Source organism: Protopterus annectens, chromosome 10.part0, assembly GCF_019279795.1.
Source record: "Protopterus annectens isolate FY-2018-M chromosome 10.part0, PAN1.0, whole genome shotgun sequence".
In the NCBI taxonomy this organism is placed as follows: Eukaryota; Metazoa; Chordata; order Ceratodontiformes; family Protopteridae; genus Protopterus; species Protopterus annectens.
The window spans coordinates 814,795,330-814,812,829 of record NC_056744.1 but is presented as its reverse complement, the minus strand read 5'-3'; the positions used below and the strand labels follow the sequence as shown (position 1 = coordinate 814,812,829).

The 17,500-nt window shown below is 36.5% G+C and overlaps 1 protein-coding gene across 2 annotated transcripts in view; it reads left to right on the top strand.

Moving 5' to 3' along the window:
• The window catches only part of KLF12 (Kruppel like factor 12), a 1,947,649-nt gene that overhangs the window by 1,412,013 nt on the left and 518,136 nt on the right, over positions 1-17,500 (top strand). For both annotated transcript variants that reach the window (XM_044085623.1, XM_044085625.1), the window contains exon 6: positions 14,477-14,612. In XM_044085623.1, the coding sequence (XP_043941558.1) occupies positions 14,477-14,612 (136 nt within the window). The remainder of the gene's footprint in view (positions 1-14,476; positions 14,613-17,500) is intronic.

Here is a 17,500-nt window from a genome sequence, read left to right as displayed (position 1 = left end):
GATCATCAGTTATGTTTATAATATCTTCCAAGCATTCAATTAACTGCTCAGCAGCTCTTTTGCACATTTCCACTGCTGATAAAATACCAAAGTCCAAAGGTTCTTTGCCTTCCTAATAACATATTACACATTCAAAGTGTGCATTTGCTTTATCAACCTTTATCTGACAGATTCCCTTTTTGATCTATTACTGAAAGTAACCTAGCACTTGACATTCCCGAGACTACTTCCACTGCCTTAGACAGTAGGTAAAATTTTCTTTTAATCACTTTATTTAGATGTTATGGATCAGTACAAATGTGAATTTAGTTTTTTGTTCACTATGTAACCATACTGTTCACTAATTCTATTGGTTCTAATTTCTTTTTAATGATGCTTATGCATTATGTTTACTTACTTTATTCTATTTTCTGTTCTTGAAAACTCCCAGCACTTTCACTGAACAATGAGTCACTGGCATTATATCAGGGTTTATTTTCCAGGTTTATTTTTTTGTATAATATTCTCCTGACCAACATCCTAAACATGTAAGTAAATTAGCACAGTTATGTAGGGCTGTATTATTATGATCACATAATGTTATATAATATCATGGTTGTCTGTAGACTTATATTCTTTGGCTTTAAATTGTTCATAAGTTAACAGGTTAGTACTCGGCAGGTAGATCAAGCAACCATAAATAATGCAGCCATACACCATAGGAAAGATAGCTGGTGAGTTTACATCCTGCCTTGATAAATTAGATACTACTAACCCCTGTGTTAATTCTATATAATTTCATCCATCCATCACGACTTAACATGAAGGAAACTAAGGTGTTATACCATTCAACATACAAGGGATGTTTATTCCATAAGTAGGGAATCATTTGGGTAATAAACCCATCCCTCCAAGAAGTCTTATTTGTGGTAAAATGTATGTTGAGAGTATTGGAGTGATATTTTCTAGTATTATTAATGTTTATGAGGAGGAGATGCTATCGTAAACTGGGTCTTTTTTTCATTGGAAAAACAAGACAGAGATCTCCACATAGGAGTCTGCATGAAATTAAGACAATGAAAGGGTTTTTAATCTATCCAGATGGCTAAAGGAGCTTATCTTTTTGATTGTCTTGGTTAGGAAACACTGAGATCTTTATAGGTGGGATGCATGCTGGTAAGATACAGATGAACTTTAGCAGGATATTCAGTGATTGATCTAATAAGGGGGAAATACAGTGGGACTAAGGCCTCTTTAAATCTGGAGGCTATACCCTTAATAATTGATGAGCTAATTAGAAAACATTTTCTTATTGTAAGTGATAATTATCAAAGGATAGCACATAGTCTGTGAAAGCACCTAGATCTTTAATGACTGTTCCAAGCTTATGCAGGGTTCCATATACATGATAATCATTGACAAAGACTTGTTTCCCAAATGCAAATGCACTACATTACTTTTCATTAAGACTCTGGCTGTTGTCAAAGCATTAGTTTCTATCTCTATCTAGCCCTTCTCGGGCAATGTAAGAGCCTGTGTTGGAAATGGCAATGGACCCAGTTTGCAGTCATCCACCAACTTGGTCAGTCACAAACCCTGGACATGTGTCTTCTCATCAGAGTTGTAGATGGCAAAGACAATGGGATTCAGCAGTGAGCCCTAGGTTACCTGTGCACGTTTCTGAGGGATTCCATTAATAAATACATTTTAATATTCCTGGCCTTTCACTTGCAGAATAGTCCAACATATTAGGATCCTTTTGTGATGCAACAATACAAAAGTTCATCTATGCTTTTGATCTAATGGTGCTGACTGTTGTCCAGAATATGTTAACAGTATGTAAACACAATTTCTGACTTAATTTCTTGTCAGTGCATCTTAAATTATTTGTAGAGTCCCTGATATTAACTCTATACTTCTATTGTATCCATAAGCAAGTATTTTTTTTCTATTAAAAATGAGCAAATTCTTACAGTCACTTTTTGCTGTTGTGTATCTTAGATGAATGTTCTGTCCTAGCACACCTTTTACAGCACCTATTAAAAGCAGAACAATGTTACATTTATTGTTATAGCTACACAAGTAACATCAGGCCTGTTTTTCTCATCACCAGTTTTGCCTTCATGGCATCTTTTTCATACTTTGCCTTTTTGTTTGACTAATATTTTATTTTACGTAATTCTTTTTAGTTGTGGAATAGCAATTGTATGTGGTTGGCAACTGTGTAAATCTTTTGGCAAGCCATATCTTTCTTTTAATAATATTCACAATGTTTTTTTTTTTATTTCTTTCATCACAAACACTGCATCAGTTAGGAGGTGGAGGAGGTTTATCTTTATATGTGCGTTCTGCACATGGGAGAATGCCATAAGGTCAAAAGGACTTTTTCAAAGTTCCGAAAGGTCGAAAAAAAAAATGCTTCGAATGTGCAATGAGCAAATGCACAGTGACATTCCTTCAATGCAGATTCGGAATTTTAGGTGTGGATTGCACAATAGTGGGGATCGGGAAATGGACTCATTCCCCACTGTAGTGCGATCTCGGAGTTAGTATATTAAAATAGGTGGGGTGTGAGGGGGTGCAGGGGCCCCACTGCATTACACTGTGTGTTTGACTTTGTAGTTCGAAAATCAGCGAATCTGCTGTTCGATTTGCAGATTTTCAAACTCCGGTGACGTTCGACATTCATAACTCATCCTTTTGGTTCGCACAAGACGATCGATATTTTGATTTTCAACAATGTAAAGGTAAACCGGTGGAGGAACAGAAGTACCCTAGGGAAAAAAAACCCATGTAGACATGCGGAGAAAAAGCAGACTCCACATAGTGACCAGAGATCAGGATTTAACTCTAGACCCTAAAACCGTAAAGCAGATACCTTAAACAATGAGCCGCCATGCTGCTCATTCTTAAGTATGTATATACAGAGAAAAAGAGAGGGAACCAATGGAGACACTGGAAGTGGTACATATATAAAAAAATACAGGTTTATTTTCAAAAGACTAAAGAAAATACAAGTTGTATCCTACTGGTTTTGTATTTCCAAGCAAATTCCACAGTAACTTGAATAATTTTAAAAATGATTTACAGTTCACACACCTCCATCCAGTAAGTAGGCTGTCTTATAATCAAATCTCCAAGACTATATGGGTCTCCCAGATCTGGCTCCCAGTTCTGTAAGAAAGTGCTTTTGCAAGGTGCCCTGCTCAGGTTCTGCAACTCACTCTTTCAGGTTTAATTCAAGGGATCCTCATGATGATGAACTTTCACTGGCACAACTTTACTTTGCCATCAGTCACCTATTTACCTGTTTCAAGGAGGTAGCATCTGTTACAAACGTGAAGCATCCACATAATAAATACTGTTTCAAGGCATAGAAAGTCCTCTGTAGCTCATTACATCTACATTTGAGTGACGTCTCCAGGTGCATCTGCAGTTAACTCCTACTGATGCCTCTAGACATCAAATATTGCTTGTTCATATTTGCATTAATATTTCCAAAACCATGCTATGTACAAGGTTTTAAAAGATTTCATCTTAAAGCTTATACAGTGCCAAACTCAACTGCATTAATATCTGACCTTTATCTAGTGCAGGTAAAGTGATATTAACTGTTGTTTTTATGATATTAATTTATACAGATATAATTTTCACATTTTTCTAAATATTTTAATAACCAAGTAACACAGGTAACTCCTTAGCTTCATATGAAAGCTCTCAGCTAGATGAATAAAATGCCACTGACAGTATGTGTAACTTGAGTGGTTGCTGAGATACTGTAAGTTGTTTACAAAATATTACAAATGTAATAGTTACTGTGTTTACTGTGACTTGTAAAATTCAGTTTAAGATCTAGAACCTGAAGAATACTGGCATTATAAAAATAGTTTGTGCTGAAGGGTTTGCCATTCATACTTCCTTCATAACTATTATGGCTCCAGAGATAGGAACATTTGTTTGAAATGTGAGGACATAACTTGATTCTATCAAAAGGCTTAGGCTCCGCCCATTAGAAGTTACAGTGCAAACTTCCTGAGCTCCATTGGTGTGAATGAGTTAATACTAGATAGTGTCATTCAGAAGCTGAGTATCTCAGGTCTGCAATGCTCAGCTTCCTAATGATATAGCACACAGAATGCTGTTCATCTTGAATGTCTTGGCATAGCAATGCCCCCAATCCTGTCCACATTCATTGGAATATACGGAAAAACTAAGTAATGTTAGCAGTTATTAACATTGCTGCATAATATAGCACCCTTTCTAATTTATTTGATATTCTCTCTGTTTCAAGAAAACTATTGCACCTTGAAAAGAGTTTCTATGCTGTTAAGATCTGTAAATGGGCACGTTGAGTCACCAATAATTTATTGTTAAAGCACAGGCTTTCAATTTTCAGCTAATTTGCTTTCTATGAAGAGACTTTCTGCTTTTCAGAAATGCTGGGCTCTTCCCACTGAAAATTGTACATCTTTACTTTTAAACACATAAAAACTTGAAGCCATATTTCTTCAGTTGTGCAGCTGTATTTCTCCAGACCTGGTAAATATTTGTTCACTTCTAGTACCCTGTCATTTCTGGATGATTAAATGAAAATAATTACATTGACCCATTCATAAGTTCTATATTCAGATGTTATTCCCCAGCCAGCTAGTGTGGCAGATGGCATGCAGTGTCTGATAAGTGTCTCATTATCATTTAAACATACATACCACATGCTTACAGTATGTTCATAATCATCCACCTATGTACCTAAAAAGTTATTTTGTGCATATCTCTCAACTGTATAGCTTTTCACATCATATTTTTGGTCTGTTTCTCATAAAATTGTGTTTTTTTTTGGCAAATCATTCAGGGTCAAAGTCAGAAAATAATGACAGTCATTTGAGTTTCAGACTTCATGCCCTTCACATAATTAATGCCAGTGTAAAACCTGTTGTTCTGTTTATTTTCTAAGCTTGTAAGAGCAGTACTGAAAATTGTCCCTATTTTTGGGCCACTGTTATTTTTATGGCTTTGTCAAAATTTCTTGCTCTAAGAGCTTAAGAGGTATGATTCTGTAAGGTTAACCAAGGTGTCAGCAATTAAAAAATATGTTTCTCCAAGGTTATATTATATGACACAGACTTGCTGTCTTGTAGGATACCATCTGCATTCTCATTCTGCTTTCTTTTTTCTATCTTTTATTTAGAAGTTTTAAGCACCATTTGTCAAAAGGAGGTATCAGAATGATTTAACTGTTGGGCATTTTTAATAGTAAACATTTAGATTAGATGAGGGAATAAACTGTAGTCAGTAATTTTGCACATTAATAATAGTTCAGTAAGAAAGTAATGCTTCAAACTGTAGATTTATCAAATCATGTGCATGTATTTTGAGAGTAGTCTTTTTGATATGTTAATGAGACTCTGGGGTATACAAAAATATGACTAAAAGAGTTCAAATGTATATGATAAGGTATAAGTTGCAGATACAAAATTAGTTATATTTGACAGTGGGTATCTGTTCCTAAGTAACCACATACAGCATTGTCTCCTCCCAGGAATATTCATGCAAGTTGTGCTGCTATCAAAAAAATAAATTACAAAAATAATGCAACAGGTGTCCCAGGCTATATTATGTTTTCTCCTTAAGTGATTACATTATCGTAAATGGGACAACATTCATTTTAGTGCATGTAGAAGTGTCTAAATCCAAGCTCATCATACTACAGCCTATTACCTAAGCTATAAAGGCTTAAAATGCTAAGGTGGGCTGTTCAGGTAACGACCAGCTCAATAACAGGAGAGTCGTAAGAGTAAAAATGATTAAAAGAGTAAAACTAGGAAGTACTAATCATCTGTTTACTGATGTGTATGACTTTACCATGTACAGTACAAGATGTGCTCATGTCGAGTATAGGTTAAAAGCTGTGACAGGGAATTCTTAACTCAGTACAAGTACACGCTTGTTAAGATTAAACCTTGTACAAGCCAATGGGACTGGCTTACAGTGAGGCATGTAGTTATACTTTCCATCATAAGACACATATGCAAGATAGAATCTTGATAAATGCATTAAACTATATACCATAGTAAGTTTATTTCTAAGCCAAAGATCTTGGCTATAAGATCAATATTTTGCACAGCAGTCTACTTATTGTAAGTTTTTGCTCAGTCTATTGTTTGCATGTTAACACTGGTTTAAATGAAAGAAAGACTTTATCTGATTCACAACTGTACCTCACTTTGTTTGTCACAGTTTTGTAGTAGTCAGATATTTAAAAGTACAGTAGACTCCCTCTTATCCGGCCTCTCTGTAACTGGCCATCAAATTTCTGCCATAGTCCTAGCAAAAAACAACTGAGAAGAACAACAGGTCTGCCTCCTCTGAGCTAACTAATGACAGACATTTGAGTTTTAGATGTCATATTCATTAAAAAATGCAGACTAATACAAATCCTGTTATTCTAGCTGATTTATAACCTACGAATGTTATTTTGTATGCTTTGTCTGATTAACCAGCCATTTGTTTATCCATCCTAAGGTCCTGTCCCAGCGAGACCGGATAAGAGGGATTCTACTATATATGAGATTTAGCATTGCTTCATTGCTTATGCACTATATTTCAGTTCTATTTTGTGTCTGTAATAGTTAACACACTAGTCTGAAAACACTCCATTCTCTTAGCCATTTTGTGCATGTCTGGGTCATATCTTTCAGCTGTCCAGATTTTCACAGAAAGTATGGATGTTAGTATTATATTTTTGGTCTGTTCCTCATAAAATTGTGTTTTTTTTTGGCAAATCACTGATGACTGAAGTCACTAAATAATGCCATACATTTGAATTTCAGACTTCATATCCTTCAGAATATGCATACTAACAAAAATTCTGTTATTGTAGCAAATTTCTAAACTTATAAGAGCAGTAATTAAAATCTGCCCTATTTGTGGGCCTTTGTCCTCCCCCCACATTATTTTAGACTTTTACCCAAATTTCTAGTGACAAGAGTTTGAAAGAGTATGATTTGGTTACCGCCTTTATTTATCTCAAAAATGAGGACAGAACTAGCTGCAGGTAGAACATCTCATTTTATATTATTTACTAAGTTTTATGTTTTCGCAAAAGTTTAGACTGAAGAAATACAAGGCTAGGATGCACTTTTAACTTAGGATTCTTTTTGTGCTGGTGAATTATATAAAACCTGTGTATCTTCAGAATTGTCATGATTCTGTTTAAAGGTTTAGGGTCTTCATGCTATTTTAAGTAAAATCTGTTTTATTTAGATATCTTGCCTAGTAAAGAATTTTTTAATTCATTTATTTATTTATTTATTTACATTTTGTTGACCGGGCTAGTCTGACTGGATACATGTCCATTTTCAGTAGAGGCCCGGGGAGAAAAGCTCCAAGAAGGGCATTAATTATACAATTATAGCAAACAAAGCTCCAAGAAGGGCATTAATTATACAATTATAAAAAGCAAAACTCCAAGAAGGGCATTAATTATACAATTATAGAAAACAAAGCAATATCAAGCTATAAGCATATACAAGTAAAACATTATTAAGATCATTGCAAATGAATGTTAAGCAAATATAAAAGTAATTAATTTTTTTTTTTTTTTTTTTTTTTGGTAAATCATAGTACAGCAAGAAAGGCCATGGAAAGAGTGGCAATATGGTACCCTGGAGGTACCATAAAAGGGATTAGCAGGAATGTTTAAGGTGGGGAGATCAGTCGGGGTTGGAGCAGGGGCAGAGCCAGTGAGTTTTGCATGCTGAACATATATATTAAGAATATATACGATGTTGCCCCACTAAAGTCAGGGATTTAGTAAGGGAAAGCAGTTTGCTCTGTATACAGCATCTTACCAAATTAATGGGGCATAACATAATACCAACAAGAAATGCATAAGGACCTGCATAACATAGTCTGTGATCAGTTTATGATGGAGTATCAGCCATTTATTTTTAAATAACTTTATTAGAAGCAGAAACATTACTCTAAAGCGTAACATAATAAGAGAACAATGCAGTCAAATTGCAGATTACATGTTGTTGTGTCTTTCGGCTTTTACCGGTTAGGGGTCGCCACAGCAGAACTCCAGTCCGCTAATGATTGACAGTAGATTTTTATGTGCCAAGTTGCCGGCCCTGATGCACAACCTTCAACGAAGGTACGCCCATTCACGCATGTCTCCACACAGAAGACGCTCTAGCTGAGAATCGAACAGGACAACATCTTACTGTGAGACGACAATGCTACCGCAGCACCACCACCGCAGTTCATAACATTGATATATATATTTGATAGATTTAGACATTGCTACCATACAATTCCAAATAGTTAAGTATGCATCAGCTGAAACTTATGAACCAAACACTAAAAAGGATCATCACCTTTACAATGGCTGAAAAGCATAACCTGAAACATATTCAGTTTGACAAATTTTCAGCTACCTAGTTTCTCAGAAAGCTTGTGAAAATGATTTAAATCTCCTGTCAAATGTTTCCAAATTTAACAATGTTAAGCAACAAGTGTGGCTATGACAGTTCTCAGTTAAAAATGTCACTTACTAAAGAACTGATACTATGAAGGTACTGTCTCAAATAGACAGAATGATATATCATTGGGATGCATACTTCTCAACCTCTCAGAGCAATACATTTGTTCAAAGCCAAACATAATGGGTGACAAACAACCTAAAAAAGGGACAGATTTGAATTACTGCTCCTGCCGCTTACAGCAAGAGGTTCTCTGGTTCGATCCTTGGCTGGGGTGCCTTCTGTATGGAGTCTGCATGTCCTCCCTTTGGTTGCGTGGGTTTCCTCCGGGTGCTCCAGTTTCCTCCCACATTCCAAAGACATGCTGTAGGTGGATTGGACACTCTAAATTGGCCCTATGCGTGAGTGCATGCATGTGTGTGCCTTCTGTGGAAGGTTGGGCACCTGGCTGGCAACTCGACACTGTAAAACTCCACTGACAATCATGAGTGGACAGGTGATCCGCTGCGCCGACCCCTAACCGGGAAAAGCCGAAAGAAGAAGAAGAAGAAACTTAGATAGTTGCTAGAATAACAGGTTTTGCATTATTATGTATTTTCTGAAGGACATGAAGTCTGAAACTCCAATATCTGTCATTATTTATTATTATTTAATGACTTCAGTCTTCAGTGATTTTCCAGAAAACCACAGAATTTATGAAGAACAGACCAAAAATATAAGGCAAAAATCAGAACAATTGAGAGAAATGTTGGGATGTTAGTGCAAGAAAACAGAAGATGATAGACAGTAAAACGTATTTATTAAAATTCCAACCAACTTGTAAAGGCACTGAATTCAAAAGATGAGCACTTTTGGCTTTTCGCCTTCTTCAGATCTGCATTTACAAATCTAATGCTTAGTTAAATACTAAAATCATTAAATAAAATTCTAAATGCATCATCAGTGACATAATTTCCTGTGCAGATTTCACTTCTGTTAGTCACATAGGCAAAAAGAGAGGCGTGCCCAATCAGTGTCATCATCTAAGCAGACACCTTCTCAGAATAGGTTTCATAGGCAACACTTCATTAAGTCCTGGTGCTTTATCTGCCTTCAAGTCAGCAATCCATTTAGTTTCTTCAAGTTCAGTTTTTTCATACTGCGCTTTATTATTTGTAGGGCCATAAGGCAAAAGATATGATCTGTATTTATGCTGATATGTTTGTACAGGGCATTAGTGAGAACTTTATGTTTCATACCCCTTATATGTGCCTGTATCCTAACCCTGAAAGGGCAGTTCAGTTTGCCAGCATAAAAACATGTATATTTTATACACTTGGCAACATATATAATGTTCTTTGAAGTGGCGTTCACAAACACTGGGGTTTTGTATAGCTTCCCTGTAACCGGATGCTGGAAATACTGACCTGTTAATAAATACTGGCATGCTGTGCACTGTCCACATATAAAAGTGCCATGTCTCTGTGAACGTGTATGGTTCATTATAACCTTATCTCCACATAATAATTGTTTCAAGTTCTTTCTGTTTTTATAACAGAGCCTCGGTGTATCTCCTACTATATGTCGTATAGATTCAATATTTAAAACCAAGATGGTCACTAGCTCCAATACCCCTAAGGTCTGTGATATATTATGTTATGGCAATTTCAGTACTGAATGGATTGTGTATTTGGCTACGTGTTCTTGTTCAACGTTTTATGTAGGACAAACATCCAGAACATTGAGGCTTTGGATTTCCGAACACCTCAGTGAGATCAGAAACAGGAGAGCCACAAATGCTTTCTACAAGCACACTTTAATTCATAAAACGGCCAAATTCACATTTACGGTTATTGACAAGGTCCAGGGCCAATGTTTCTCTAAAGTTGGTTGGCACACTTTACTAAATAATAAAGAATCAGGTTGGATTATTCGGCTGGGGGGTTTGTTCAAATCTGGCCTTAATGAGTTGTCATAGCTGTTCAGCCAACCAATGATATTCCTGAATGCTAATGATGTTTCTGAATTAAGGGTCTGGTAATTTTTGGTTGTTATTAAGCACTGAGGAAGGCTGTTGTCAAAACCGATATGCTGTCTGTTTTTTGAGCTACCACAATAAAGTATTTTTGAGCTATCACCCTCTTTGTGCTGGACCTTTTTGTTTTTTCCAGTTATTGCCAGAACAATGCCCCCCACCTTTTATCCATAGCAGTGTACTAGAGCAGGTGAATCATATTGCAAAATCACACCATGTGACTAATAATCTTTCCCCTTTTCTCTCACAATTCCAAATATTACCTGAAGGAGTGCTTCTTATGTCCTTATACCTTGCTGGCAAGTTTTGCCAATTACAAATCAGCAATAAAAAGATAAGTTTAGTAAGTGGTGGTTATAAGTTTTTTTATATGATGCATAGAGTGTATTCTTCCAAACCTCTAACTTCACCTTCATCCCAAGAAAGTGCTCCCATTCCTAGCTCTAGAACTTTCTATTGATTATGCAGCAACACTCCATAAACATGTTTCAAACTTATTTTAGAGTCTTCTTTAATGACATTGACATTTAAGTCTTTCAGTATCCTTACTCTGTATTTAAATTCTCTGAATTACTAACCTTAGTTACTATCCCTAATTTTAAGTCTTGCTATCACAATAGTCATCCATCTTATCTCCCTTATCGCAAGTCTTTTAAGGGGTAGAGCATATGTATACACATGAGCGTGCACATAGACACACATACAGATAATATATATTTATATATATATATGTACGATGTATTTACAATGTGCGTGTCTGTGTGTGTGTGTGTGTGTGTGTGTGTGTGTGTGTGTGTGTGTGTGTGTGTGTATATATATATATATATATATGGGACCCAGACACTTGCGCAAATTTAATTTTCACCGCACCGAAAGTCAAATTCATGCTCACACATACCCAAAATTGTTGTTCATCGAAGCAGCAATTTCGGGTATGTGTGAGTGGTGTGCTGGTTGCACTGCGGTGCGAGTAAGGGAATATTCCTTTACTCCACTGTAGTGCGACCTTGAAGTGAGAATATTTAAGTGGGGGGGCTGTGGGGGGCACAGGGGGGCAATGCCCCCCTGCAAAAACATTTAATTAGTGGTTTTGTTTTTTTTTTTCCACAGTTTAACGGAAGCACTTTTTCAATTAAAGTGCTTTCGTTAAGCTGTGATTGGTATATATGGATTTGGACACATGCTTTTTCGAGCAAGTATCCTAGATCCATATATATATATATATATATATATATATATATATATATATATATATATATATATATATATATATATATATATATATATATAATGTATGTATGTATGTATATGGGTCCCCTTCAGAAGAGCATTCAGGAAAGTAAAATTTCATATGGTTAAGACCATATGATCAACTTTCTGAAACCTCAAAGCTTTTGTGTGGACACTGCAGTACAGTGGGGACTGAGGAATTTACCATTTTCCCTACGGTAGTGCAATCTCAGAGTTGGTTTATGTAATATGCAGAGGTTGAGAGGGGTGTAGGGGGGGCTTGCTCCTCTGCAAAAATGTACATTTTTATTGTTTTGTGCCATTCAACTTTTCAGAAAACCGATCATATGGTCAAGACTATATGAAGTATGACTTTCTGAAAAGTCAATCTTCTGACACAGAGCTGTTTATATATGCACTTATATACTGTTATATTCAGTCAATTTCTGTTTAATAAAATGCGTTTTTGCAAAAAAAAAAAAAATCTTAATGACATCGTAATGACTTGGATCTTACTTACCCACAGAAGGAGCAACTTTTCCTACTCCTCTACATCTTACTCTTGAGCTGAATAGTCAGTGATTTCAAATTGAAGCCTGAGCCATAATTTTTTATTTTAGACTGTATACTGGATGTGGAAGAATTAAAGATGTTAAGATTTGCACTGGGAGAGACGAGGGTGGACAGGATTAGGAATAAGTATATTAGAGGGTCAGCCCAGGTTGGAAGGTTTGTAGACAAAGCCAGAGAGGCACGATTACATTGGTTTGGACATGTGCTGAGGAGGGATGCTGAGTATATTGGGAAAAAGATGCTAAGGATGATGCTACCAGGTAACAGGAAAACAGGAAGGCCTAAGATAAGTTTTATGGATGTGGTGAGAGAGGACATGCAGGTGGTTGGTGTGACAGAGCAAGATGCAGAGGACAGGAAGAAATGGAAACAGGTGATCTGCTGTGGTGACCCCTAACGGGAATAACCGAAAGAAGATGATGATGATGATGACTCTTAGCTGTTTACTTATTTACAATTTTCAATGAGTAGGTTGCTGTTGCAGGTGATCACGATTTATGGTCATGACAATTCTTCTTTTCCTTGGTATTATGTGTAGTTTTGCTGCTGGTGTTAACATTTCATCACAGATAAATCCTGTACTAGCTGGGAGGGGAGAGAAGGGGATAGGAGAGGAAAGCAGAATTTGTTAAATGTAAATGAAGTTATCCGAATAGTTTTGGATGGGTAAAGTTGTAAAAAACAGATTTTAGGCAGAGTGTAATAATACCCATTTCTCTTTATTTGCTCCTAAAGCCTCCATATGGAGCTACTGTGAAGCCATTCATTATTTTCTGCCTGTTGTTGAAAACACATCTCAAAATTAGATGTGCAGTGGATGGCCTTGTATCAAGTGCTGATTTTCATCTGTTGTCTCCCATTTATGTTAACTTACTGATATATTTAATTACATACATTTTGTTATATTCAAGTTCTCTTGTTTGTTCTTGTCTTTTTTGACACTTAACTGGTCTCTAATTAGAAGCAGAAAACTAATATTTATGTATTTATTTATTGAAAAGAGAAAGTGAGGACATGTTTTACTACCTCTTTTTGCACCTTTCCAGTAGCTTGACTGATGTCTTCATTTCAGCACCAAATCACCCATTGTATCCCAGAAGCAGAAAGGGTGGATATTCCCAGGCTGTTTGAGAGGCCTACTGTCCATTTTCTTAACCCAGGAATTCTGATCTGCCCTCTTCTTCCCTGGCAAGAGTTGAGTAGTAGGGAGTGGGTCAACCTTCTGGTCCCGGAAGATGGGCCTACATTCTCCCCATTGGGAGCACCCTTCTTCTCCTTAGGGGATCCTCTAAATCCATTACTACTGTCTCCAAGGCTGAAGAAGAAGCAAGCCTTCCCCTGCTGTATTCCCCTTGGCTTGAGTAGTGCCAAGCACTACTGACAGCACATGCTTAACTCCCTCAAACTCCACTGGGTAATACCTAGTGCTTCCACTAGGTGTCACCCTTGTGGCAAGCCAGAGCCACACCATTTTCCCCAGGATGTGTGAGCCATCATGGCTATTATTCACAACTGGGTCACCAATGGGGTAGTAAGGTCTTTATATGTCTTCACCCCAGAGCTAGCTCTAATTTATTCACTTTTGATAGTGTTACTGCTAAAAAGTGCAATGGTGATTTGCCAGTAGAAACGTTTTACTAATTTCAGAGAATTTGATGTGCATAATTCATAGTTTCATTACTTTTTTGAAACACTCTACCATTATAGCAAGCTTGTATGTAATTGCATGTATATGATGGCCATTTAGTTGATCTTTGGAATTAAAAATGGTTGTAGGCTTATGTTAGTATAGTAATGAAATTAATGGAAATATTTTGCCATATCTTATTAAATTCCCCAAGTAGCCATTAAGTCCATTTTCTCTGCTGAGCCAAGAACTTTGTCCACTGTTAAATAATGTAACATTTATTTGTGATTCATTTATAAACATTGCATGATTTACTTTGCTGTTCTCAAACACAACTATCGCTGCATGACATTTACAGACAGGCTGCTGTTGCTGCTGCATTATCAAATGTAACTTTATCAGAACGTGTATGTAAAGTATGGAGAATCTTACAATTTCATGTATTTTTGTAGGAGTTTAGGGTAGTATCATTTTTAGTTGAAATTTCTGATTCATATACACTGTATGATGCCAATCCTGCTGTTGTTTCGTTATGCTAATTTAAGTAAATTCTGTCTCTTTTTATTATAGCACAAGCAGACCCCAGGACATTATCTCCACAACAAATTAAAAGTGACAGTGATGACGATGACCTGCCGAATGTCACCTTGGACAGGGTTAATGAAACTGGCTCCACCGCATTGTCCATAGCAAGAGCAGTACAAGAGTGAGTATTAAGGTTTTATGGGTAATGTCCAACACAGTCAGCTGATGTTCTTAGTCATTTATATGGCACTTCTTTCTGAAGGAATGTAAAAGGTTATTTCATTGAATTGTGTTTCAGTTTTGTCAGCTGTTAAATTATAGACTGTATTGTAAGTCACACATTCTAACTGCTCTGAGAAACTTGAAACAGGTTTATAGTTTTTGACTTTTCCTGTCTGTCTGTTTACTGAGTTTATTTGTAGGAAGCAATTATTAATTGTGTTTAGTGAGGTAGCAAACTGAAGATCAGAGATCCCTGATTGCAAAGACTCTGCTGAAATACTTAAATTTATTAATTATTTTACAGTCAGTCATTTGGCAATAATTCAGTTAATCTGAAATGAAAAGTAAAGGAAAATAAGAAAACAGTCCAAACAATGGAGTGCATGCACAAAACAAGTTAGGTGCAGCCTTCTTAAAATCTAAATTGCATACATGAGCCAATATGGAAAAGTGTTTACCTTCATTAATTTTACATGGGATCATTTCTTTACCTTGAAGTCATGCCAGTAATAAAACTAGCAGTTCACATGATGTACACTCCAAGCATGTATTATTATTATTATCTGTAAAAATATCTGTGCACACACTGGTTTATGTCAAAAGATCAAGTTTTTGGAAACTCAAACTTCATATGGTCAAGACCATATGTACGAGGTTCCGAAAATTGAAAGCAGTTGTATGGAGAGTGCCCATTTCCCCACTGTAATGTGACCTCGGAGTTGGTATATATAATTTGCAGAGGTTGTGGGGGGTGCAGGGGAGGCTTGTCCTCCTGCAAAAAACATAGATTTTTGTTGTTTTGTTTTGTTCAAGTTTTCGGAATGTTGAACATATGGTATCCACCAAATGAAGTTTGATTCAAAAAATCGATCTTGTGACATGAACCTGCATGTACAGATAAACAGACGCACACATGTCTAGGTACAGACGTACGTAATATATATCAAGTCTAACATATTTATGTATATTCTTACATAACAGTATAAGACAGGCATTGCATACCTGTCCTAATATTCTTGCACAGGTGTGTGTATGTGTGTATATGTATGTGCTTATACAGATATATCAATGTGTCACTTGTGGGGGTATGGTATGTAATGAATATATATTTAAACAAAGTGTTCTGGGACAAGAGCTTATATGACTGCCCCTAATTCAGGTTCTGTAATCCTACAGTTAATTTCCTTTATTATACCCTTTTTTAGTTTGAATTACTCTTTCAGTGATAGCTGTAGCTGTATTAAGTTGTCCTTTGAATTGGGCTTCTAGTACTTTCCTCAGTTTTTATGAACGGTATCTTATGGGTTGCCTTCTGCTACAGTTCTGTGCTATTTCATTTATTTGCATTGTCAAGTAATTGTAATGCATTTTAATAGTGTATTGAAGGGTATATGAAGATTTATAACTTTTATAATTCAGTTGTCTTTTTGTTAAGCTTAAATTTTGCTTGTCTAAACAGATACAAGTTTTGAGGGTCATTTGCAATTATTTCATTTATTTATTTATTTTATATTTGTTGACCGGGCTAGTCTAGCTGGATACATATCCATTTTCAGCAGAGGCCCGGGGAGAAAAGCTCCATGCACAAATACATTAAGGCATTAAAAACTTAGAAAAAATGACTATCTTAAATTATACAGCATAATATGTAAAGAAAGTAAATTTTGTGAATACTGTACAGAGACATTAGAGTAGATTTTGGAGATAAACATGTCTTAATTCAATAGAGGGGTTACAAATACAATCAGGCAACAGTTAAACATAGTAATTAAGCATCAACATTCATTTGAGAGAAAAAATAAAAACCAATAAGTAAGAAAAAGAAAAATAGAGACCAGGAAGGACAAAATGCAGGTAAGAAGGGGTTAGTAGTTGATAGTCAATGGGCCAGATTCAGGAAGGCTTACACGGAGTTCAAGAGTAGTGTAAGCCTCCGTGTAAGCCTCCTGATTCAGCAACAGCCCAAATCTCCGTGTAAGAGACAGCTAACATGTCTCTTACACGGAGTGGGCGTGGAAATGCTCAATACCTCATTTGCAGCTCCAAGATATGCAAATGAGGTATGTGAGCGATCCACGAAGCCCAAACCAGTCCGTGTAACGGACTTGTTAGTTTCAGAAATGTACCAGCTGACAAGTGAGTACATTTCTGCAAAATTAAAAACGGAGCTATGTCAGCTCCAAATAAAGGGTGCATTTGTTATATTAAGCATGCCAATGGCCAAATATGTGGCCATTGGCATGAAAGTGTTGCAAAAAGTTATATAACTTTTTTTTTTTCACGATTTATGTGTTTAACAGAAGCACACCAGCAAACGGGTGCGCTACCTAAAACTGAAAACCGGTTTATAAGCCCACAATTGTGGGATTTATGTATTACATGAAATGTCAATGGAGGGACTTGCAGAGCAAAACAATATGGCCTCCGCTTAGTGGTTGTCAAGGGGAAGCTCCTGTAAGATATGTAACTAAGCATTACTAGGCAATCCTATGTAAATGAGGCTTACAATACTGAATCACACTGCCACATAAGTAATGAGCACTTTCTGAGTCGTGTAAGAGTTAGAGAAGGGAGGAACAGAGTAAGAGGTAGGTGACATCATGGGGGGAAGGATAGAAAGAAATGTACCAGATTGGAGGGCAATGTAAGGTAAGAGATGACAGACAGACATCAGGGAGGGAGGTGTGTCCCAACAGAACACTGGGAATGTCAAGAAATTGAGGGCATACGCTATCCCTACACTCTAAGTTTCTTGAAATCGTGCATCTTGCGTGTCAAGCGTGTAAGGCAGGTTCAACATGGGAGCGTGTTGCAAACTGTTTACAACGGTTTGCGGGTGGGGCGGGG